General features: G+C 40.0%; 1 protein-coding gene across 1 annotated transcript in view; it reads left to right on the plus strand.

Annotated features, from left to right (window-relative positions):
* The window catches only part of GALNT8 (polypeptide N-acetylgalactosaminyltransferase 8), a 65,797-nt gene that overhangs the window by 10,946 nt on the left and 29,534 nt on the right, over positions 1–25,317 (plus strand). Inside the window, exons 3-6 of the mRNA XM_019718612.2 lie at positions 6,570–6,736; positions 11,274–11,457; positions 12,183–12,380; positions 12,885–12,999. Coding sequence (XP_019574171.2) covers positions 6,570–6,736; positions 11,274–11,457; positions 12,183–12,380; positions 12,885–12,999 — 664 coding nt within the window. The remainder of the gene's footprint in view (positions 1–6,569; positions 6,737–11,273; positions 11,458–12,182; positions 12,381–12,884; positions 13,000–25,317) is intronic.

A 25,317-nucleotide genomic window follows, 5' to 3' on the forward strand; every position in this document is an offset into this window, starting at 1 on the left:
AGCTTGAAATGTTGGTGACCATCAGGCTTTAGTGCAAGGCTCTTATCTGCATGTAACTTGAGAGGTTTTACCCAAGTCTTAGGAATCATCCACTTACATGCTGAAGACACTCAAGTTCCCATGTCGCTAATCCTCATTGTTCATCTCCGTCTCTGGGACCATCTACTCAGTGACGTACTGGCAAATTTTATGGTGTATCTCAGAGGCGATTTAGACTCAACATGGCCAAACCTGAAAGTACCCATTTCTTTTTCTCCTCTGGTTGTTCCTACCTCAGTGAATGGTGTTATTGTACAAGTAATAATTATAACAACAACAAGAACTATCACATTAGTTATAAGAGCAGTTAACATTTTTAGAACAATTATTCTGAGCATGTTAAGCACATTATTACATTGGATTTTCATAATAATACTATTGAGAGAATAGAAAATATGTATTGGTCTCTGCCTGGGTTCTTGATACAAAGATCCTGAAACCCTTGTAAATACCTAAGTAATAAGATTCTGAGCATCATTTGTTCTACTGAGGCTACTCTGGGTGGGCTCCTGGATGAGGGCTGGTCACCAGAAAGACCAAAGCATTACCAGAAGCTTGGAATTTTTAGTTTTATTCCCCCATTCTCCAGAGAGGAGAGAAGGGCTGCATATGGAGTGAATTGATCATGCCTATATGAGGATAATTCCATCAAATCCCAATAGTACAGAGTTTGGAGAGCTTCCATGTTGGCAAACACATCCACCCAGGTGGGTGACACATCCCACCTTCCTGGGAAGAGAAGCTTCTGTGCTTGGGATGCTCCCAGACCTTGCCCGATGTAGCTCTTCATCTGGCTGTTCATTTATAACCTTTATTATATTCTTTAATAAATTTACCAATGTAAGTGTTTCCTGGAGTTCTATGAGCTGCTCTAGCAAATTGAAGAGGGGGTCCTGAGAACCTCTGATTTGTGGTCGAGTCTGACAGAAGTTGTGGGTAACCTGGAGACCTCCCACTTATAATTGGCATCTGAAGTGGGGTGGGGACAGTCTTATGGGACTTACCCTTTCACCTGTGGGCTCTGATGCTGTCTCTAGGTAGATACTGTCAGAATGGTTGGACACCCAGCTAGTGTCACAGAGATACTGCTTCTGATATTTGTTACCAGAAGTGTCAAGAGTGAAGTGTTCTGTGTGATAATAACATGAGTAATAAAGGAGACACATGGTAGGTGTCTATGCACCTACACCCTACATAGGTGGAAAACTGGTAAGATTTATACAACTATGATGTAAGTATTATTATTACTGCTGCTACCATTTTACAGATAACATAAAGGAGGCACAAAAAGAGGAAGGTGACTTTCCCAAGATCATACAGATAGAAAGCGACAGAGCTGTGATGTGACTACAGAAACTCTGCTTATTTCTCTTATTCATTGTCTGGGAGCCCCCGCCCCACCCCACCACCCCATTCCTGGTTTTGCTTTCTGCACTTTCAGTTACCCACAGTCAACCACTGTCAACCACAGTCTAAAAATATTAAATAAAAAATTTCAGAAATAATTCATAAGTTTTAAATTGCGTACCATTCTGAGCAGTGCGATGAAGTCTTGTGCCAACTCACTCTGTCCCGCCCAGGATGTGAATCATCCCTTTGTCTAGCAGATCCACACTGTACGCACAGCACAATATGATATTTTGAGAGAGAGAGAGACCACATTCACATAACTTTTATTACAGTGTATTGCTATAATTGTTCCGCTTTGTTATCAATCATTGTTAATCTCTTTCTGTGCCTAATTTATAAATTAAACTTTATTATAGGTATGAATGTATTAAAAGGGAAAAAACCACAGGCCCAAAATGATGTCACTTGTGCTAAAAGCTCATGATATCAATCCTAGATTTAATACCTGATCCAAGTATAGTTTCAACCTCTCCTAGAAATGAAATCTTAATCAACCAGTCTGGAATTTTCTGGCCAAGCATCAGTAAAATGTGGGCTCTCTTCATCCCATAGAGAAAGAAGAGGTAATCTGTATGCTAAAAACCCTTCTGTTCTCTTCCCCAAAGAAAAGGTGGGCTTGCCCCAAAATAATCCTTTCTTTTCTTTTCTTAATAGCTCCCTTGCCACACCATTCTTCCTATAATACCTTCCATTTTGTACAAGCCCTCCAAGCACACTTCTAGTTGCTAGATGGGTTGCTGCCAAATTCATGAATTTCTTAACTAAAGCTAATTACCGTGTTTCCCCCAAAATAAGACCTAGTCAGACAATCAGCTCTAATGTGTCTTCTGGAGCAAAAATTAATATAAGACCCAGTCTTATTTTACTATAAGACAGGGTATAATATAATATAATATAATATAATATAATATAATATAATATAATATAATACTGGGTCTTACATTAATTTTTGCTTCAAAAGACGCATTAGAGTTGATTGTACGGCTAGGTCTTATTTTCAGGGAAACACTAGATCTTCAAATTTGTTTGGCTGAATTAAACATAGCATATATATATATATATATATATATATATATATATATATATATATATACTATCCGTGATTTCAGGCATCGATGGGGGTCTTGGAAAGTATCTCTTGTGGGTAAGTGGGGACCACTGTCGTCTCCAGGTTAGTCTACAATCCCTTTCAAAATACCAGCTGAGTTTGGGTAAAAATTGACAAGCTGATCCAAAAATTCAGATGAAAATGAGAAAAATCCCAAATAGCCAAAACATCTTGAAAAAGAAGAAAAAAATTACAGGACTCATATTTTCCTAATTTCAAAACTTACTACCAAGCTGCAGTACATAAGACAAGGTTCAGGATAGACATATAGATCAGTGGAATAGACGTGATATCCAGAAATAAACTTTTATAATAAGAAATATATGTTTGGACTTTGCCCATGTTCCTGGCACAGAACTCCTAAAATCCTTGGAATTTCTTAAGTGAGAAGAGAGATAAAGGTGTTTTTCTGTTATTCATAACAAGCTCTTTTCAACCCTAACTGAGTTTATGTTAATGAGATGACTTGAAAAGCTTCTAAGGATGTGGGCCAGTTGCCAGGCTAAGCAACCTTGTGATTAGAGGTGTGGAACATTCAGCTCTTCCACCCTTCAGGGAGGGGAGAGGGGCCTGGAGATAGATGTGATCACAGATGGCCAACGATTTAATCAATTATGTCTACATAATTAAACCTCCATAAAAAATCCCTGAACTATGGCATTTGGGGATCATTGGGGTTGGTGAACAAGAGCCAGCTGTGAGCCACACGCCAGCTGTGTGCTGCACCCTAAACTCCACTGGGACAGATGCTCCTGTGCTCGAGACCTTTCAGGACCTTGCTGCTCGTTCGTAGCCTTTAATATTCTTTGTAATTAACTGGTAATCTCATAAGTAAACTGGTTTCCTGAGTTCTGTGAGCAATTTTAGCAAATTAATCTGACCCCAGCAGGGGATCGTGGGAACCTGTTTTACAGCCAGTGGGTCAGAAGCACAGGTAACAGCCTGGACGTGGGATTGGCCTCTGTAGTGGGTGGGAGAGCAGCCTAGTGGGCCTGACCCCTTAACCTGTGGATCTGATGTTAATTTCACATAGACAGCGTCAGAATTGAGTTCAATTATGGGACACCCCACTAGGATCACAGAACTCTTTTATACGGGAAAAGCCCACACACATTTGGTCACTGAAGTTTCCTTTGAGAGTAGTGCTGTGAGTAGAGAGAAAGACAAAAGGAGAGTTTTTCTTCTTTACAGGTGCCATGATAATTCAATGAAGGAAAGAACACGCTCTTCAACAAATGTGTTGGGATAACTGGGGATTTAGATGCAAAAAAGATGAAGTTGGACCCCTATATCCTACCATACATAAATATTAATTCAAAATGGTCATACATGTACATGTAAGAGATAAAACTATAAAACTCTTGGGAGAAAACATAGGAGTAAATCTTGGAGATCATGGGTTAGGCTAGTGGTTTTTAGATATGACACCAAAAGTATAAGTGGTAAAAGAGAATATTGGAAAGTTGAACTTCATCAAAACTGAAAAATCTTTTGCTGAAAATAATATCATCAAGAAAGTAAAAGAAAAACTCACGGGGTGGGAGAAATATTTGCAAATCATGTATCCAATAAGGTACTTGAATCTGAATACATAAATAATTCTTACAACTCAATAATGAATATACAAATAATTAAATTAAAAATGAACAAAGAACTTTGACATTGCTTTAAAAAAATACACAAATGGCCAACAAGTAATTAAGAGATGTTTAACATCATTAGTTATTAGGGAAATGGAAATCAAAACCACAGTGAGAATACTTCACAACCACTGGAATGGCTAACATTAAAGTGACATAAAATGACAAGCGTTGTGCAGGATCTAGAGAATAAATTCTCATTCATTACTGGTGTGATGGTAATGTAAAATGGTGCAGACACTTTGGAAAACAGTACGGCTATTCATCAACTTGTTTGTAAACCAAAATTAATTTTAGACTGTAATAAAGAACAAAAGGCATTTATTTGAGAGGAGCTGCAGCTCAGGAGACACAGATTCAGGTAGCAACCTAAACTGTGTTCCACTGAGACAAAGGGGAGGGGGTCTTTTATAGCAAAAGTTTGCACCCAGGTTCTCCATTTATGTAAATGAGGTATCCAAATTGTGCAGTTCTGATTAGGCAGGGCAGGTCTCTGGCTGTTTAGTAAAATGAAACCAGGCTTTCCCTACAGTGGTTAGTTCAGATGGCATAAATAAGTGGGGCATAGTGTGGGATGCTGAGCATTCAGTCTGAGGTTCTTCCTGGTGTACAGAGTACATGAGAAGCCCCTGTCAGCAAATGGCCACTTGTCTCCTATAATTTATAAAATGTGGGCCCTTGGTTGACCATGGGGAATCCCTCTCAGCAGGTAAATCCTTTCTTGAGGTTCACATCAAATGAATCTTTTTTCTTGGGGTCCACATGTTAAACATAGAGTTATTTGACTTAGCAGTTACAATCTCAGGTGTGTATAGAAGTGAACTGAAAACATATGTCAACATGAAAACTTGTTCAAGAATGTTCACAGTGGCATTGATAGTGAAAAAGCAGAAGCATCCTAAATGTCCAACAACTGATGAGTGGATAAACATGTGGCGTGTCCGTGCAGTAGAATATTATTAGGCAATATAACGGAATGAAGTACTGATATGTACTACAGAATTGATGAACCTTGAAAATACTATGCTAGTGAAAGAAGCCAGTCACAAAAGACCACATATTGTATGTTTCCATTTATATGAAAAGGCCAGAATAGGCAATTCTACAGAGATAAAAATTAGATTAGTGGTTGCCTCTGGCTGAAGTGGGTGGGAGTGAAATGGGTTGGGAAGAAATGGTGAGTGACTGGTAATGCATATAGGTTTCTTTTCAGTGTGATGAAATATTTTAAAATTAGGTAGTAGTGATGGTTGGTCTACTCTCAATGTTATAAAAAACAGTGAATTGTACACTTTTAATGGGTGAATTTTATCATATGTAAAATGTTATTGCAATAAAAATATTTTAAAGAAGAGGAGTAAGCCAGTGCCTAACATATGGTAAGCATTTAATAAATGTAAATTATGACATTTTAAAAAGTGTGTCAAGCACAATTTTTGGGGGCAGTTTGCCACATCTCTATAGTGGTGAAATAAAAGACTGTGTGAAAAATGAATGAAGGTCTGAGAACATGGGGAAAGGGTGGTGGCAATGACGGACAGAAGGCCTCTAGCAAGGAAGCTAATTTGGGGATGGAAGAGATATAGAAATTCCTTTGGGGGTATGTTGAATGTTTAGGTGGAAATGTTTACTGGAGAGTAATAAAAAAGAAATGGATTTTATCCCCGTAACAGGAAAATTTGGGATAAACAAATATATAATCTTCTTGCTAGTATGATAAGCAAGTGAGAATTTCCCTTCCTAATGAGCTTGGGGAATTAATGAGTTGATTGATATTATAACATTATATTTGATGGTGGGGCAAATGTGTTAATGGCCACCATCTAAGGACTGATAAATGAAGGAGGTGACTCCATAGAATACAACAGAATTTATTATGGGGTAATATGGGAAGGTTAAGTTGGGGCAGAAGAGATGATGCAGCAACTCTGAGCAGATTATTCTCCACTAACAGACCCCTGTTACACTACTTTTTTATAGTATAATTCTGGGTACTAATGACTGATAGGACAAACGGACAAAGATTGCAGAAGGGTCAGGGGCCATACCTCCTGGTGCTCTTGTGATTGTTTATAATCAGTTCTATCACCAGTTTGATATTTATTGCACTTGTCATGTCATTCTGGCTGTTACTAACAAAAAAATATATGGTTACATTTTATGGAACACAGATAATTAACTAGAAGGCTTTGCTATGCTTACTAAGAACAGCGAGGTCAGTCAAAGGTCACAGCATGGAAGAACACAAAGATGGAGATGGTGTTCGTTTACATCTACACCTATACACATTATATGTAGTGAAGGGGTACATTGGATAGTGATGTTTAAACAATTTAAAAAAGAAATATGGTTATAAAAATGGTCTCTTGTAGGTGCCTTCAGAAGACATATTCTTCACAGCTCCCATCCCTCAGTGTCATTCTCATATTCATGAACGAAGCTCTGTCCATTATACAACGGGCCATCACCAGCATCATCAACAGGACCCCCTCGCGACTGTTGAAGGAGATCATCTTGGTGGATGATTTTAGCTCAAATGGTGAGCAGTTCGATCAAGGAATACTAGCGAAAACGACCACGTATCGACTCTGCTTGGCTGGAAAGGCGTTTTAGCTTAATGTTTGGGACACTTTGGGCTCCTCATATAGGAAAGAGAAAGGGATGATTTACTGAGTGCCTGAGCGTTCTGGGCACATTAACATTCACACAGTCAGACAGGACCATCATGTTGATTACACAAATGAAGAACGAAGACAGAACACAGTGTGCCCAAATTGTGTGGCGAGTCAGGGTGGCGCTGAGTCAGGCCCAGGAGTGTGCAACTCCAAAGCCACCTGTGCCCTGTCCATGAACCATGAGAGATGCCTGTGGGAGTGAGGCGGGGTCCAAACGGTGGATCTCAGAAGGGATTCAGAGCCATCCCCTATGGGGGGGAAAAAAACAATCTTTTCAGGTAATTAAGCCCAGAGACAAAGGCAACTTTGGATTCTGAGACCTCTACAATGACAATGTCTTTTGCTCACAGCATGCCCCATCCCCACCCTGGTCTAACTCACCCAAGGAGGACTCATGGAGAAGTGGGAAATAGTGGGTGGACCTGAGTCCTCACTTTCTCGGGTTTGGGAACCCAAATTCCTCCCTTATAAGCAATGTGTCCTTGGGTAACTTCACTTCTCCATGCCCCAGTTTCCATATGTGCGAAAAATGGATGTTGATAAAAATAACTATCTGATAGACTACAATGATAATTAAATGAGATAATAATGATAGCTAACATTGTTTGTTCTAAGCACCTTATACACATTAACTATTTCATTAAAATCACCGCATGAGGAAGGAAGCACTATTTTTTTGCACAATTCACAGATACGAAAAACTAAGGCAGAATCTGGTCAAGGAACATGCTCAACTTCACACAGCTGGTAGGTAAGTAACAGAGTTGAGATTGACCATAAACTTCAGAGTCTAGAGTCCTAGCTCTAGCCACTGTGTTCACTGATTATGAATAACGTTTAGCACATAGTAACCTTGCAGCAAATGTTAGCTTTTAGTTTTATTAATTTGGGGCACCAAATAAAAGAAACTAGAATTAAGTCACAAAACCAGAGATTTGTGCTAGCAATATAGAAGAAATTTCTGATAGTAAGTGCTGTGAAATGGCAGCCCATCGGAGGAATAATTTGTTCCTTCTTGGGATCTTTAAATACCAGACAGGTTATTGCAGCTTCAAATGAGGGGCAGTTTGACTCGGGGAAAAGAGATAAATGCCCTCTTCAACCTCCTTTTTTGGATTTCCAGACACTAAAAATACCCCTTTTTCGTGATTTATATACCTCCCTCTCTTGTCCTTCCAATATAACCACAAAAATGAGAAGGTACAGTTCCTAAGCAAAATTCCACCACAAAGCAAAGAAAAGAGAATGGCTGACTTCACTCATTTCTGGGCATGGAGACTGATACCCAGTTGCACACCTGGTTTTCAAGCAAGAGGTAAGAGCTTAATTAGAAAGACCTTTGCTCTGGACACCTGAAGAGACCCTGCCTCTACTCCCTGGCTCTGTGAGATGATCTGAGCAAGTCAGCTCACCTCTCTGGGATTCCGCTTCTTCATGGGGCAAACGCAGGGGCTAAGCTAGAGGACCTCTGAAGATATCTTATTCTATGAAAAAATTTTAAAAAGTAAATCAATGGTTCTGTAATTCCACATTCCTGAGGAGCAGATAAGGGTTAATTGAAGTTTTCTTGTAGAACAGTGAAATTGAAAGATACAAGATTGGCTGGCTCCCAATAAGTGTTAGCTAATGTTATTACTCCTTGTTTATCTCAGTGTCATCTGTAGTACTCTTGAAATACCACAATCTGGTATTAGAGGTGTGCCCCCTTCTCCCCCCTATATGTAAAGCTTCATTTGTATACAGTCAAGTGTTCTAAGTGTCAGCAGAGCTAATTTAAGTTTTTCAAAAATTATATTAATGTAGATAGAATCCTGTATTTTCTCACCAATTTTAGGCAAATTCCAGAATCAACAACTATTTATTGAGTTTCTGTAATGTGACAGACACTCTGCATGGAAGTCCGTGATTTCAAGTTCTCATTTGAGTTGATGAGGCAAGACACCTATGGAAAGATACCTTAGTGTGTGAAAAGTAGTGTGCCAAAGGGAGTGCAAGAAAGCTCAGAGAAGTGTTGGGAAGACCTAGGGAGGTATCCTGGAAGAGGGGGTTTTGGATTGGGACTTGAAAGGTTGGTTGGACTTCAAAAGACAAAGGAAACAAGGGGAGACTGGATGTGGTGGTGGGGGAGATAGGGAGTGGAGGAAAACATGATGTGAGCAGAGATGCAGAAGCCAGAAACACCCTGAGCTGGCCAGCCTGGAATAAACGTTTTTATGTGGGGGTGGGGAGTACCAATGAGAGAGCCAGGCTGAGAAGGGAGCATACATTTACTTTAGAAGATCCGTTAAAGGGTCTTTCATTGTGTGCTAGACTATAGGCAGTATTTCTGAGAGGGTGACTCAGAATCTACAACTCATAGAATTTTGGAATTGGGAGGATCCTGGTACAACATCCAGCCTTCTCTAAGTTGAGGAAACAGAGATCCCCAAATGGGAAGTGACACAGAATTAGATAGTGAGGGAGCACAAATTACAGTCTAGATATCCAGGGTCTATGGCAAACCCTTCTTTTCCTTCCTTTTCTTTTTTCCCTTTTCTCCCCCCATTGTGTTCCCAAGTTTTGTTCAAGAACTCATACAAAATATTCCAGATAAATAAATTTTGATCCTCACCTTCCTCTTCCTCCTGGTTAATCTGGAAGTAACATAATTTCTAACTCTCTTTGCTGTAGCAACTACATGCAACCAATCACATAGATTATACGTAGTTGAAGTATTTTTTGGTGAGATATTTCAAGTACCTTTTGGAAAAATGAACCTCAGAAATTATGGTAATCTTGTTCTTGCTCCTTTTAATAGTTACAACCCCTCCACCGAGTCCAAGCTTTTCTCACTTTAATTCTTTCTTGAAGAAACTGCTCCAAATTGGCAGAATTCATAATTCCATCGTCTATAGCGTGGGTACAGTCAACTTCAAAACCTGTTTGTTTGTTTTTTCTCTCTAATTTTTCACGGGTGCCATGGTGGCAGCAAGCAGGAAAAAAAATATGTCAATCTCTTCTGATTACTTCCTAAAAGTAGCGACTGGGTGAATGTAGGGACTTCCACCTTTTGTTTTTTCTCGTAGGAGCAAGCAGCCTTTAGATCTTTCGGCTTTCTTTAACACTTTTGATTCTTGAGTCAGTCACCCTGGAGTGTAACAGGGAAAGTTATAAAATGAGGCAAATTTTAGTACCATAGTCATGTAGGTATTGATTCCAGGTCCCAACCACTCCAGGGCTCACAAATCTCCTCTTCTGAGAAAGGAACCAGAAAGAATCTCATCTCTTGGCAACAGGGGTTGGGGGTGGGGGAGAGGAGATGCAGGGAAATCTTGATAAACCCAACCAAGTACATACATAGCTTTTGAGGCAGCGTGGCATGGTGGTAAACACATGGGCTCACATCCAGTGTGCCACTTACTAGATGTGTGACTTGAACAAGTTTCTTAACCATTCTGTGCCTCAGTTTTTTCATCTGTAAAGTGGGGATACTGAAGTGCCTCCCACATAGTATTCTTTGAGAATTAAATGAATATTATCAATGAATACCTCGGAGTCATTTGGTTAGATACTTTAAACACCACTTAGTGATTTGCATGTAAGTTGTTTTCAGACATATAAAAACAACTGATAGGCAGAGTCAAAGAACAAAAGCATGGACAGGCCATATAAGAGAGGAGAGGAAAGAAAAAAACTGTGAACAATCTGGGAACAGAGAATCTTGTTTGCATAATTGTGGGGATAAACTCATCAGCTAGAAGCTGGAAAAGAGATTAGTCTGGGTGTTCTTCCCCATTGGTCCTTGAGTAGGCCGACTAGGAATAGTTAACACAAGACAAAACAATTTCAGTCATTTATGCGTTCTCTAGAAACTCTTGAGTGCTTAGCTGTGAAGGTGTTGCAAGCTGTCTCTCGGCAATGTCTGTCCCCAGCACTGCTACCTGAGTTAGATCGGGTCTGTCCTACTCATTCTTGCTAGAATTTCTCAATGTACATAACACTTGTGTAACAGTGTCTGGCACATAGTAAGCAGTATTATTATTCTAAGATAGTCTAACTTTGAGGGAAAGGAAACTAGGAATGGTAATATTAAGCCTGAGGATGGAAGGGAGAGGAGAGGTAGGTGCAGGAGAAACACTGCCTGTTTTCTCAGTCAAGGTTGTAGGATTTCTCATCCTAGGCTGGAGATAGTCCAGCAACTACTATATATATATATATATATATATATATATATATATATATATATATATGTATATATGTGTGTATGTATGTGTGTATGTATGTGTGTATGTATGTGTGTATGTATGTATATATATATATATATATATATATATATATATATATATATATAATAGTATGACATTTCTGCCCCAAATTGATTATTGCACTCAGAATTTCTATAGATGTGCATTTGGTTTGCAGGAGAACTAACAGCAAACTTGGATGAGAAGATTGAACTTTACAACCAGAAGTATCCAGGACTACTGAAAATAATACGGCATACCGAGAGAAAAGGTCTTGCTCAAGCACGCAACACTGGCAGGGAAGCGGCCACGGCTGAAGTGGTTGCCATCTTGGACGCTCATATTGAAGTAAACGTTGGGTGGTAAGGCTCCAGGAGGTTTCTTCTGCTGGGAAAGGGGAGAATGGAGATATTGCACGCGTACTGAATACAAGATAGGATAGTGTGGAAATATGGAAAGTCAGCACCAGACCTTAAACAAAGGGAAGTTACAAAGAGAGGTTGCTTTTACTCAGGGATTTTTGTTGGCTAAGGATAATAATCTAGTGCTAGAGAAAAAACAATGGGCTTGGAGTATTGATAACTGATCTCAACCCTGACTTTACCAAATAAATCACCTCACCTAACTAGGCATTCATGGCCTTTATCTATAAAATGCAGATATTATCTTTTTGTATTTCCTAAGGTTTTCCCCAGCACTGAAATTACATAATACAAAGAGATCTGTGTTCTTTGGAAAATGTAGAGAATCAGACAGTACAGAGAGAGATATCATTTTGGAAACAGAAATACCCAAGAGATAATGTAAATTCAGGCAGAATACTGATGGTCTTGGTTCACAATAACTTGGGGTTGGTATTTGGGTGCTAATTTCAAATATACTTTTGACATGGGTAAACTGCTAGAATCCCCAGTTATCTCAAAAGCTGCAGAGATTTTGTGGGCTCTGGTGAGTTCTACATACCACCCAGCACAGCCTAAATGAAGAAGGTGCTCATTTAGGACAAGGTGCTTGCAGCAGCTTTGTCTGATGCTTCTCCTGCCTACACTCATAGCCAACCTGGGTTTGATACACACTCTTCTTCTAGGTCAGAGCCCATCTTGGCTCGAATTCAGGAAGACCACACCGTGATTGTGTCTCCTGTGTTTGATAACATTCGTTTTGACACCTTCCAACTGTATAAATATAATTTGGCAGTTGATGGGTTCAACTGGCAACTCTGGTGCCGCTACGATAGACTGCCAAAGGACTGGATTGATCTGAATGATGTCACTGCTCCAGTGAGGTGAGTCTGACTGGGCTCCAGGAACTGAGTTAGCACATGGGAAGTCAGGAATGGACGGTGTGGATTTTGTTTGTCTTTGGCGATAGTGATGGAAGTGGGGCGGGACAAATGAAGGACAGGGGATAGTGAGAAATAAGCTGATCCCAGATAAGAAATCACAGACACTTTGGGCTATTGAGAGCTTTCAAGCAAAATAAAGCAAAGTATATAATGTTTTAGAAAAACATTTGGGCCATTTAAAGCATTTATCAGGCTATAAAGTAGGGATACCAAGATGAAAAGATGTACTTTCAATAGACTTCGAGAAGGGTTATGACAGTACAGAGGATGAGGGAAAGCTACATGCACTGAGTCCAGCCTGACGGTTTCCGGATAGCCTACAGGATAAGAAGAGGCTCGGGTGGAGTTTCACAGGCCAAACTATCAATGGGTCCTACCCCTCACCTCCATCCTTACCCATTCATCATCAAGAGGTTAGTAACTCTCTTGCTCTATGTTCTACAGGAGTCCTTCCATCATGGGCATCCTGGCTGCCAACAGGCTCTTCCTGGGAAAGATCGGATCTCTGGATGGTGGGATGCTGGTCTATGGAGGAGAAAATGTGGAACTTAGCCTGAGGGTAAGTATATTTGCATTGTCCTTATGGGACAAAACAGAAAGGAAGATATTAGGAGGGTAGTAGGATCTCTAGAATCCTGGAACAAGGTTGAATGTCATTGGCTCAAAAGGTGGACAAAGCCTCATGTTTCTAGGTCACTAGAGATAGGCAATAGGACTTCTGGAGCGGAGCTTTCTGGTGTAGGTCTACCTAATCTAAGAGATATGAGTAGGAGGGGTAGAATTGAGGCTCAGAAGATGGTGTTTCTATTTCCCTTGAGGAATCCAGGCATTTTGCAAACATCTCCTAGGATCAAACAACTTTGTGGCAGACAGCTGTCTGTAAGACAAGTCAAAGAGAAGCTGGGCAGAGGGATCAAAGGATATAGATGTGTGGACAGCCAACCAGCTCCTGTATGGACAGATAAAGTAGCTGGCATGATGACATAAGTCCATGCTGAGATGTAGTCTAGTCTAGGACAAATAGCCAGTGATGGGTTATACAGCAATAAAATCCTCAAACCAATTCTAGTTCTGACCAAATTCCTGTGTACCTGGAATGAAATTGGCTCTATGCTTCAGCTATGGTGCCTCTTCTCTGCACCTGACAGCTTCTCTTGCTTTCTCAGATCAAATTCACATCCTGTATTTTTGTGCTTTATAAGGGAATTCAGGGTACACACTAAGACGATTGAAGAAATTCCAAGTGCAAGTTCATATTACATCAGTGTATCAGTTCACTATTGCCACAAAAATGCTATGTAACCAATCATCCCAAACTCAGTGACTTTAAAAAAAATAATTAAAAAAACTTTTTTTTCAATTACAGTTGACATACAATATTATATTAGTTTTAGATGTACAACATAGTGATTAGACATTTATATAACTTATGAGGTAATTACCCTAATAAATCGAGTACCCATCTGACACCACACACAGCTATTACAATATTATTGACTATATTACTTACACTGTATTTTACATCCCCATGACTATTTTGTAACTATTAATTTGTACTTCTTAATCCCTTCACCTTTTTCTTTAATCCCCCTCTCCCATCTGGCGACACTCAAAATGTTCTCTGTATCTATAAGTTGGTTTCTGTTTTGTTTGTTCATTTATTTTGTTCTTTTGATTCCACATGTAAGTGAAATCATATGGCATCTGTCTTTCTCTGTCTGAGTCACTCCACTCACCACAATACCCTCTAGATCCATAAATGTTGTTACAAATGGCAAGATTTTATTCATTTTAATGCCTGAGTAATAGTCCATTGTATATATGTACCACATGTTCTTTATCCATTCATCCACTGATGAACACCCAGGTTGTCTCCATATGTTGGCTATTCTAAATAATGCTTCAGTGAACATATGGAAGCATATGTCCCTTAGAAGCAGTGTTTTGGGTTTATTTGGATACCACAAAGTAGGATTACTAGGTCCTTCTTTGTCTCTTGTTATAACCTTTGTTTTAAAGTCTATTTTGTCTGGTATAAGTATTGCTATTCCAGCTCTTTGTTTGTTTGTTTCCATTTGCATGAAATATCTTCTTCCATATCTTTGCTTTCAGCCTGTGTGTGTCTTTTGATCTGAAGTGAATCTCTTATAGACAGCATATTTAAGGGTCTTTATCTTTCTTTCTTTCTTTTTTTTTTATCTTAAGCAACTCTATCTTTTGATTGGAGCATTTTATCTAGTTGCATTTAAAGTAATTATTAATAGATATGTTGTTATTGCCATTTTATTATTCATATTTTTAATCTTTTTTTTTTCTTGCACTTAAAGAGGTCCCTCTAACATTACTTGTAATACCGGTTTGATGGTGATGCACTCCTTTAGCTTTTCCTTGTCTGGGAAGCTCTTTATCTTTATTTTGATTCTAAATTATAGATTTGCTGAGTAGAGTAATCTTAGTTGTTAGGTCCTTGTTTTTCATCACTTTGACTATTTTGTGCCAATACCTTTTGGCCTATAAAGTTTCTGTTGAGAAATCACCTGATAGTCTTATGGGAGTTCCTTTGTAGGTAATTAACTGCTTTCTCTTGCTGCTTTTATAATTCTCTCTTTGTCTTTAACTTTTGGCATTTTAATTATGGTGAGTCTTGATTGTGGGCCTCTCATCTTGTTTGGGACTCCCTGTGCTTCCTGTACTTGTATGCGTATTTTCTTCTCCAGGTTAGGGAAGTTTTTCATCATTATTTCTTCAGATATGTTTTGAATCCTTTGCTCTCTCTTTTCTCCTTCTGCTACCCCTATGATGCAAATGCTGGTATGCTTGATGTTATCCCAAAGGTTCCTTAAACTATCCTCATTTTTAAAAAATTCTTCTCCATACTATTCCCACGGCCTACAACCACAGTGTTATTTCTCTCTGTTAAAAAACAAAATTAAAAAACCTCTCTCTCTCAAAATTAAAAAAAACTCTGGGAGTTTCCGGAAAAATGGTGGTGTGAGGTGAGCCTCTGTAAAGCTCCCCTGGAATATACAACGAATCGAACAACAAAAACTCCACAAAGGACTCCCTGCACAGCAGACAGGCAAGACGAAGAGGCCCACTACCGACTGAAATCACCTACAGGTGGGAGATTCGCGGGAACGGGGGGGAGGAGGAGAGAAGGGAGAAGTGCGGAGATGGAGCCGCGCGGGCGCAGGACGCAGACCTAGCTCAGTGCGCCAAGCTCACTGCTTCCCGGAACCACGGCAGCTGCGGGAGAGGGAAGAACTCGGACAGCTAGGGCTCCGCCTGGGCTCCACAGGGCTGAGGGGACAGCATATAACACGGCTGAACCCAACGCTCATGGCAGAGACCTCGGAGAAAAGACTGAGGGAAGAAGGCTGAAAACGGTGGTTTAAGCCCTCACTGCCGAGCAGAGAAGGGAGCCTTAGGCACTGAGACTAGCTGCCTCCTCCCTCCCCTCCCAGAGCTCGCCCTGCCCCCACCTGCCCGGTGCTAGAAATGGAACAGTAGCACTGTGAGAGCAAAAGAACAGAATATTTGCTGTTCTGAGAACTGTGGACCACAGACACAAATTCACAGCCCAACTAGTTCCAGCAAAGGGGAGGGAGCTGTGGAAGCAGGACCGGCTGTGGTGGTGGTCGCTGCCATTGCTCTGGGCCACCTCTCACAACTCACTCCGCCCCTGACCCCACCTATCTGGGTGGATCCCTGCAGGAGTAAACAGAACTGCTGAAACATACGGGCTCTGAATCAGGAGCCGGAAGAGCTTTGGAACATCAAAAGCTCTCCGCATACCCACCGGGACACTGCGCCCTGTGACCTAGATGAACTATTAACAGAGGAGAAGCCCATCTCCCAGGGAACCCCCCCATTGTGTGAGAAGCTGGAATAGTGCAGAGAAAACATAGCACTACCATGTGGGAGAAGAAAAATAAGCTGCAGTTGGAGAAAAAATAAAATATTCTACCAACAAGTACTGGAAAACAAAAAGACCGCTTCCTATCAACCTGTTGTAGAAGCCACTCCTGTAGATGTCTAGGAAGAGAAATAGTAAACCAGTAATCGCCATGAATAACCAAGGCAACAAGATAGCTCAGAAAGAAAGTGAAAAATCTCCAGAAAAGGCACTTAAAGATACAGAAATATGTGACTTAAATGACAGAGAATTCAAGATTGCAGTTCTGAAAAAACTCAACGAGATACAAGAAAACACAGATAGGCAGTTAAATGAACTCAGAAACACAATCAAAGAACAGCATGAGCATTTTACGAAAGAGATTGAAATTTTAAAAAAGAACCAAATAGAATTTCTGGAGATTAAGAACTCAATAGAAGAAATTAAGAATGAAATAACCAGCTTAGGTAGTAGAGTTGACCAGATGGAGGAAAGAATCAGTGACATTGAAGATAGAAACCTGGAAATTACACAGATGGAAGAAGAAAGAGACTTGAGACTTAAAAGAAATGAAAGAACTCTACAAGAACTTTCTGACTCCATCAGAAAGAGCAATATAAGAATAATGGGCATACCAGAAGGAGAAGAAAGAGAGAAGGGAACAGAGAGTATATTCAAACAAATTGTCGATGAGAACTTCCCAAACTTGTGTACAGAACTGGACCCTCGAATCCAAGAAGCAAATAGAACACCTAGTTACCTCAATCCCAACAGACCTTCTCCAAGGCACATTGTATTGAAGCTGTCTAAAATCAATGACAAAGAAAGAATCCTCAAGGCAGCCAGGGAAAAGAAGGCGGTAACTTACAAATGAAAGCCCATTAGATTATCATCAGATTTCTCAGCAGAAACTCTACAAGCCAGGAGGGAGTGGAACCAAATATTCAAACTATTGAAAGAGAGAAATCATGAGCCAAGAATAATATATCCAGCAAAGATATCCTTTAGATATGAAGGAGGAATAAAGACCTTTCCAGACATACAGAAGCTGAGGGAATTTTCTAATACACGACCTGCACTACAAGAAATACTAAAGGAGGCTATTCGACCACCATCAACAGGGACAATTTGTGGCAACCAAAACTCAAAAAGGGGAGAGTAAAGGCCTGAACGGAATATGGGAATGGAGAAAGTAAGCGTGCTGAAGAAAATGGAATACTCTAAATATCAAACTTTCTTTTACATAAACTTAAGGGTAACCACTCAAAAAAAATCCAGAACTGAAATATATACTGAAATAAAAGAAGAAACAGAGGAAACATCATAGAATACCACCACACAGAAATAATAGACAACAACAAAAGGCAAAGAAACAATGGAGACACAGCCTTACCAGAAAACTAAAGATAGAATGACAGGAAATCCTCACATATCAATAATCACCCTAAATGTAAATGGACTGAACTCACCAATAAAAAGGCACAGAGTAGCAGATTGGATCAAAAACTAAACCCAACCATATGCTGTCTCCAAGAGACACATCTCAGCTACAAGGACAAGCATAGACTCAAAGTGAAAGGGTGGAAATTGACACTCCAAGCAAATGGTACCCAGAGAAAATCAGGTGTAGCCATAATGATATCAGATGAAACAGACTTCAAGGTGAAAAAGATAACAAGAGACAAAGATGGACATTTCATAATGGTGAAGGGACTGTACAACAAGAAGACATAACAGTCATCAATATTTATGCCCCCAATCAGGGAGCACCGAAATATACCAAGCAACTACTAACAGAACTAAAGGGAGAAATTGACCAAAACACAATTATACTAGGGGACTTAAATACATCATTGACAGCTATGGATAGATCATCCAAACAGAAAATAAATAACGAAATAGTAGCCCTAAATGACACATTAGATGAAATGGACATAATTGACATTTATAGAGCACTTCATCCTAAAACATCAGACTATACATTCTTTTCTAGTGTACATGGAACATTCTCAAGGATAGACCATATATTGGGACATAAAATCAGTCTCAACAAATTTAAGAAGATTGAAATCATACCATGCATATTCTCTGATCACAAGGCTTTGAAATTGGATATCAACTGTAAAAAGAAAGCAGGGAAAAAACACAAATACATGGAGATTATACAACATACTTTTAAAGAAGGACTGGGTCAAAGAAGAAATTAGAGGAGAGATCAAAAGATACATAGAATCAAATGACAATGAAAATACATCCTACCAAAATTTTGGGGATACAGCGAAAGCGGTTTTAAGAGGGAAATTTATCTCATTACAGGCCTATCTCAAGAAACAAGAAAACTCCCAAATAAATAACCTCATGTTACACCTTAAAGAACTAGAAAAAGAAGAACAAGTAAAACCCAAGGTCAGCAGAAGAAAGGAAATAACAAAAATTAGAGCAGAACTAAATGAAATAGAGAACAAAAAGACAATAGAAAAAATTAATGTGACAAAGAGCTGGTTCTTTGAAAAGATTAACAAAATTGACAAACCCTTGGCTAGACTTACTAAGATAAAAAGAGAGAAGACACTGATTAACAAAATCAGAACATAAAACGGGAAGTTATCACGGACACCACAGAAATACAAAGGATCATCCAAGAATACTATGAAGGACTATATGCCACCAAATTCAACAACCTAGAAGAAATGGACAAGTTCTTAGAAACATATAGCCTTCCAAGGCTGAACCATGAAGAACTGGAAAATCTAAACAGACCGATCACCAGTAACAAAATTGAATCAGTCATCCAAAATCTTCCCAAAAGCAAAAGCCTGGGACCAGATGGCTTCACTAGTGAATTCTACCAAACCTTCAAAGAGTTTCTAATACCAATCTTGCACAAACTCTTCCAAGAAATTGAAGAAGAGACAGTACTCCCTAACTCATTCTATGAGACCAACATTACCCTGATACCAAAACCTGGTAAGGACAGCACAAAAAAAGAAAACTGCAGTCCAATATCTCTGATGAATACCGATGCAAAAATCATAAATAAAATTGTAGCAAATCGAATACAACAATGCATTAAAAAGATTATTCATCACGACCAAGTGGGGTTCATCCCCGGAGCACAAGGATGGCTCAACATACGCAAATCCATCAATGTGATACATCATATAAACAAAATAAAGGACAAAAATCATATGATTATATCAATTGATGCAGAAAAAGCATTTGACAAGATACAACATCCATTTATGATTAAAACACTTAATAAAATGGGTATAGAAGGAAAATACCTTAACATAATAAAGGCCATATATGACAAGCCCTCTGCTAATCTCATAATTATGGTGAAAAGCTGAAGCCATTTGCTTTACGTTCAGGAACACGACAGGGCTGTCCCCTATCACCTCTGCTTTTCATCATAGTGTTGGAAGTCCTTGCCAGAGCAATCAGGCAAGAGAAAGAAATAAAAGGCATCCAAATTGGGATTGAAGAAGTTAAATTGTCACTGTTTGCAGATGACATGATGCTATATATAGAAAACCCTAAAGACTCCACCAAAAAGCTATTAGAAACAATCAACGAATACAGTAAAGTTGCTGGCTACAAAATCAACGTACAAAAGTCCATTGCATTCCTATATACTAACAATGAAATCTCAGAAAAAGAAATACAAGAAACAATTCCTTTTGTAATTGCAGCAAAAGGAATAAAATACCTAGGAATAAACTTAACCAAGGACGTGAAAGACCTATATGCTGAAAACTATAAGACATTTTTGAAAGAAATTGAAGAAGACACAAAGAAATGGAAAGACATTCCGTGCTCATGGATTGGAAGAATCAACATAGTTAAAATGGCCATATTACCCAAAGCAATATACAGATTCAATGCAATCCCCATCAAAATCCCAATGGCATATTTTAAAGAAATAGAACAAAAAATCATCAGATTTGTTTGGAACCACAAAAGACCCGAATAGCCAAAGCAATCTTAAGAAAAAGAACAATAATGGAGGTATCACACTTCCTGACTTTGGCTTGTACTACAGGGCTACAATAATCAAAACAGCATGGTATTGGCAGAAAAACAGACACATAGACCAATGGAATAGAATTGAGAACCCAGAAATAAAACCACATAAATATGGACAGATAATTTTTGACAAAGAAGCTAAAACATACAATGGAGCAAAGACAGCCTCTTCAATAAATGGTGCTGGGAGAATTGGATAGCCACGTGCAAAAGAATGAAACTGGACTGCTATTTGTCACCATGTACCAAAGTTAATTCAAAATGGATCAAAGACTTAAGCATAAGACCTGACACAATAAACTGCATAGAAGAAAACATAGGTACTAAACTTATGGACCTTGGGTTCAAAGAGCATTTTATGAACTTGACTCCAAAGGCAATGGAAGTAAAAGCTAAAATAAACGAATGGGACTATATGAAACTTAAAAGCTTCTGCACAGCAAAAGAAACCATTGACAAAATAAAGAGGCCACCAACTGAATGGGAGAAGATTTTTGCAAACAGTGCCTCCGATAAGGGGCTAGTATCCAGAATATACAAGGAACTCATGCAACTCAACAACAAAAAAACAAACAACCCAATTGAAAAATGGGCAGAGGACTTGAAGAGACATTTCTCCAAAGAGGACATACAAATGGCAAATAGACATATGAAAAAATGCTCAACATCACTAATCATCAGAGAAATGCAAATCAAAACCACAATGAGATATCACCTCACCCCAGTCAGAATGGCTATCATCAACAAGACAAATAGTAACAAATGTTGGAGAGGCTGTGGAGAAAAAGGAACCCTCATACACTGTTGGTGGGAATGCAGACTGGTGCAGCCGTTATGGAAGGCAGTGTGGAGGTTCCTCAAAGAATTACGAATAGAATTGCCATATGACCCAGCAATCCCTCTCCTGGGTATCTACCAAAAAAATCTGAAAACATTTAGAGATAAAGACACGTGTGCTCCAATGTTCATTGCAGCTTTGTTTACGGTGGCCAAGACATGGAAACAACCAAAATGTCCTTCGATAGATGAATGGATAAAGAAGTTGTGGTATATATACACAATGGAATACTATTCGCCAGTAAGAAAAGATGATATAGGAACATTTGTGACAACATGGATGGATCTTGAGAGTGTAATGCTGAGCGAAACAAGTCAGACAGAAAAAGCAGAGAACCATGTGATTTCACTGATATGTGGTATATAAACCAAAAACAACAAAAGAACAAGACAAACAAATGAGAAACAGAAACTCATAGACACAGACAATAGTTTAGTGGTTACCAGAGGGTAAGGGGGGTGGGGGGTGGGGGGTGGGAGATGAGGGTAAGTGGGACAAATATATGGTGATGGAAGAAGAACTGACTCTGGGTGATGAACACACAATGGGATTTATAGATGATGTAATACAGAATTGTACACCTGAAATCTATGTAATTTTACTAACAATTGTCACCCCAATAAATTTAATAAAATAAAAAAAATTCGTTTTCCTTTTTGCTGTTCTGATTGTGTTTTTTCCGCTACTTTGTCTTCCACATCGCTTATTTGGTCCTCTGCTTCATCTAATCTGCTGTTGATTCCCTCTAATGTATTCTTTATTTCAGTTATTGTAGTCTTCATTTCTGAGTGGTTCTTTTTTTAATGTTTTCTATCTCTATTTTTATGCTTCCTATCTCCTTGTTAAAATTCTCACTGACTTCATGTATTCTTCCCCTACGTTCATTGAGCATCCTTATAACCAGATTTGGAACTCTGCATCTGGCAGATTGCTTGTCTCCATTTTGTTTAGTTCTTTTTCTGGAACTTTGTTTTTCTTTCATTTGGGACATGTTTTCTTGTCTCCCCATTTTGGCCACCTCCCTGTGTTTGTTTCTATGTAGTAGGTAGGGCTGCTACGTCTCCTGGTCTTTGTACAGTGGCTTTATGTAGTAGGTGTCTTGTGGAGCCCAGTAGCACAGTCTCCCTGGTTTCCTCAGCTGGTTGCTACAGGTATGTCCTTTGTGTTTGTTGTGTGTGCCCTCTTATTTATAGTTGATCCTCAGTTGCTGTTGGCAGGCCAGTGGCAGGGATTGACCTGCAGGCTGATTGGTTGTGAGGAATGGCTGTGACTACAGTGGAGGAGCTATTGTGCAGGGACTGACACTATGGAGCAGGGTTAGCTTTACCAGGGGTCTGGTGCCTCTCCAGTCTGCCCTTTTGTTGTGTCATCTGCAGAAGAAGCCAGGTGGCGCCCTGGTTTTGCTGCAAGTCAGTCACAGCGTGTGCTTAGCCCTAGGACCTCCTGGGACAGGCCAAGTTCAGCTCCAAGCCTGTGTTTTGCCCCACAGACAGCTGGAATGAGCCACAAAGCAATCTGCAGATGGTCACCACCCACTCTGTGTTTGAAGGTACCTGGGAGAGGCTATGATTTAGACTGAGGCCAGCTGCCACTAGTGCTTAGCAAGAGGTATGGGGCATACTGAAGCCAGATGCTGCTTTTTTGGAGTTTATGAGCCTTTAAGAGATTTTAGGCAAGTCCAAAGCATCAGCCAAGACAAGCCATTTGTATGAAAAAAAACCCCACAAAAAAACACTAGAAGCAGCTTATCTGTACCTGCTAGTTGAGTGGGGCGGGGTCTCAAGAATTTACCAGGGCAGTGTGAACAGTGTTATCTAGGTTAATGGAGACTCAGATATAGTGACTACCTGCATCTGCACATTGGGACGGGTGGGGGAGGGCTCAACGAAGAAACAATGACTTCTGCCAGCACTTCTGTCTGGGAGAAAACTGACCCTCAAGCCCTTGCCATGAAGCCAGACAATTCAGTTCCTCCTATATGTCCTTGGTGCCTTTTAATCTGCTGCCCCAGTGGTGGAGCTCAGAGTGAATGAGTCCATCATAGAGTGAGTCTGTGCTCAGGCCCTTTAAGAGGAAGGCCTAGGACTTCAGCTGCCTTCCATCTCACTCAGCCACAATCTCTGCTGTTTTTCAGTCAGAAGTTATGGGGACTTCTATGCCCAGCACTGAAATCCTGGGCTGGGGACCCTGGTGTGGGGCTGGGACACTTTGCTCCTCAGGAGAGACCTCTGTTGGGTATCCTTCCTGATTTTTTGCCATGATGCGTGAGTGTGGGACCAGCCCATTCTGTGTTTCCCCCACTCCTACCAGTCTCGACATGACTTCTTCCATATTTCCTTAGTTCTGGACTTCTGCTCAGCTAGAATTTAGGCAATTCTCAATGATGGCTATTCTGTGGTTTAGTTGTAATTTTGATGTGGTCTTGAGAGGAGGCAAACATAGCATTTCCTATTCTGTTATCTTGACTGGAAATACCCAAACTCAGTGATTTAAAACAATAATAATTTATTCTCACAGATCTGCAGGTTAAGCTGGGCTTGGATGGGGTGGCTCTTAAGGCTTAAATTTGGAATTAGCACATTATTTTTTCTATCCCATTTGTCAAAGTATGTCTCATGTCCAAGCCCAAAGTCAAGGGATGGAGAATATCTTCTCTATAGAATGAAGCCATGAAGAGAGGTATGAAAAATTCAGGCCAATAAATTCAACCCATCATTATTAGCTTGGAACAGGTTTAATGCACAAAATATCTCTTCCCAAGTATACTTTTCCTCTTCTGTATAGTCTACAGGTCTTCGTTAAAAGCCATGACCCTTGCATTTATAACTGTTCTTATTAGTTTATTCCTCTTTCATGTTTTAGCCTAAGCCTAAGCTCTTAAAAGAGGTCTGTCATGCTGGGTGTCACGCGGGACATCTGGTCCCGCTCCCTGCATAAGAATGCAGGATATGGTGAGGCCAAAAAGGAACACCCACAGAGCCATAGATAGAGGAGTCATACTACTATATTCTTGATGGTGGCTGGGTTGGAGACACAGGAAACAGGAGCCACATGATCCGCAAGCCTTACTCTGCTGCGTGCTAGCTCAGCCACCATCTTCTTGCTAGCCCCCATTTGCTGCTAGTGTAGCCATGGCAGTTATATTAGTGGCCAATGGCTCACTGGTTACAGCTGACAGCCAACTAGCCACAGCTGATGGCCATCCAATCACAGTTGATGGCCATTTACTACCTGAGCCAGCACCTTTCCACGTGAGGCCGAGAGCCTGGAAACTGCACTCCTGGCTCTGTCCCCACAAGGTCACATACGGTAGTGAAAATTACACAGGTGTTGGAATCTAAATAGTAAATCCAAGTCCTACTCTTCCAGTAGAAAGTATGTTATCCTTGGCAACATACAAGCTCTCTAAGTCATACGTGCTATATAAAGAACCTAGCACGATGAGTGACACATGGCTTACACTCAATAAATGGTTAATGATAAAAAAAAATAATAAGGGTGTCGGGGTGGCATTGTGAAAAAGGCTGGACCTAGGTTCTAATCCTTATTGTACTAGCTTCCTGTGGACTGAGCTTCTAGAAATGGCTTCCCCTGCCTCCCAACTCCAAAATTCTGTGCCTGAGACGAAGTGACCTCTGGTTCATTGTGGTGTCTGGAGGAACAAGATAACTTCCTGGCTCAAGCTTGCTCAGGCCTACACCCTTCAATTTCTTTCCAATTGATACTGATGACCACATATTGCACCCACTTAGGACCCACCCAGGACCCCATATTTATAAGCTAACAAGTAAACTTTGAGTCCTTGTCTGGGTTATCCATTAAACCAGAGTCGTTCTTTGGCAGAGAGAACTGTTTTTTGGCATGGTGGTCTAGATCAGTTTACCCATTTGTGAAATAAGGAGAAGTGTCCTTGTTTTAACTACCTCATAAGGATGCTGTTGCAGTTAAAATGCAATAAATAATTTGAAATGATTTATAAAGATATTAGTTAGAATCCTTGTTTGGCTTCTGGGACAGAAGCCTTATTTTATGCCTGGTACTTAGCAAAATCCTGCAGATGTCCCAACCTACATTGTGGCTGGGGTTTTCCTACCTACCAGACCTTTCCGCACTTCCCA

This window comes from Rhinolophus sinicus, linkage group LG02, assembly GCF_036562045.2.
Source record: "Rhinolophus sinicus isolate RSC01 linkage group LG02, ASM3656204v1, whole genome shotgun sequence".
Taxonomy (NCBI): domain Eukaryota; kingdom Metazoa; phylum Chordata; class Mammalia; order Chiroptera; family Rhinolophidae; genus Rhinolophus; species Rhinolophus sinicus.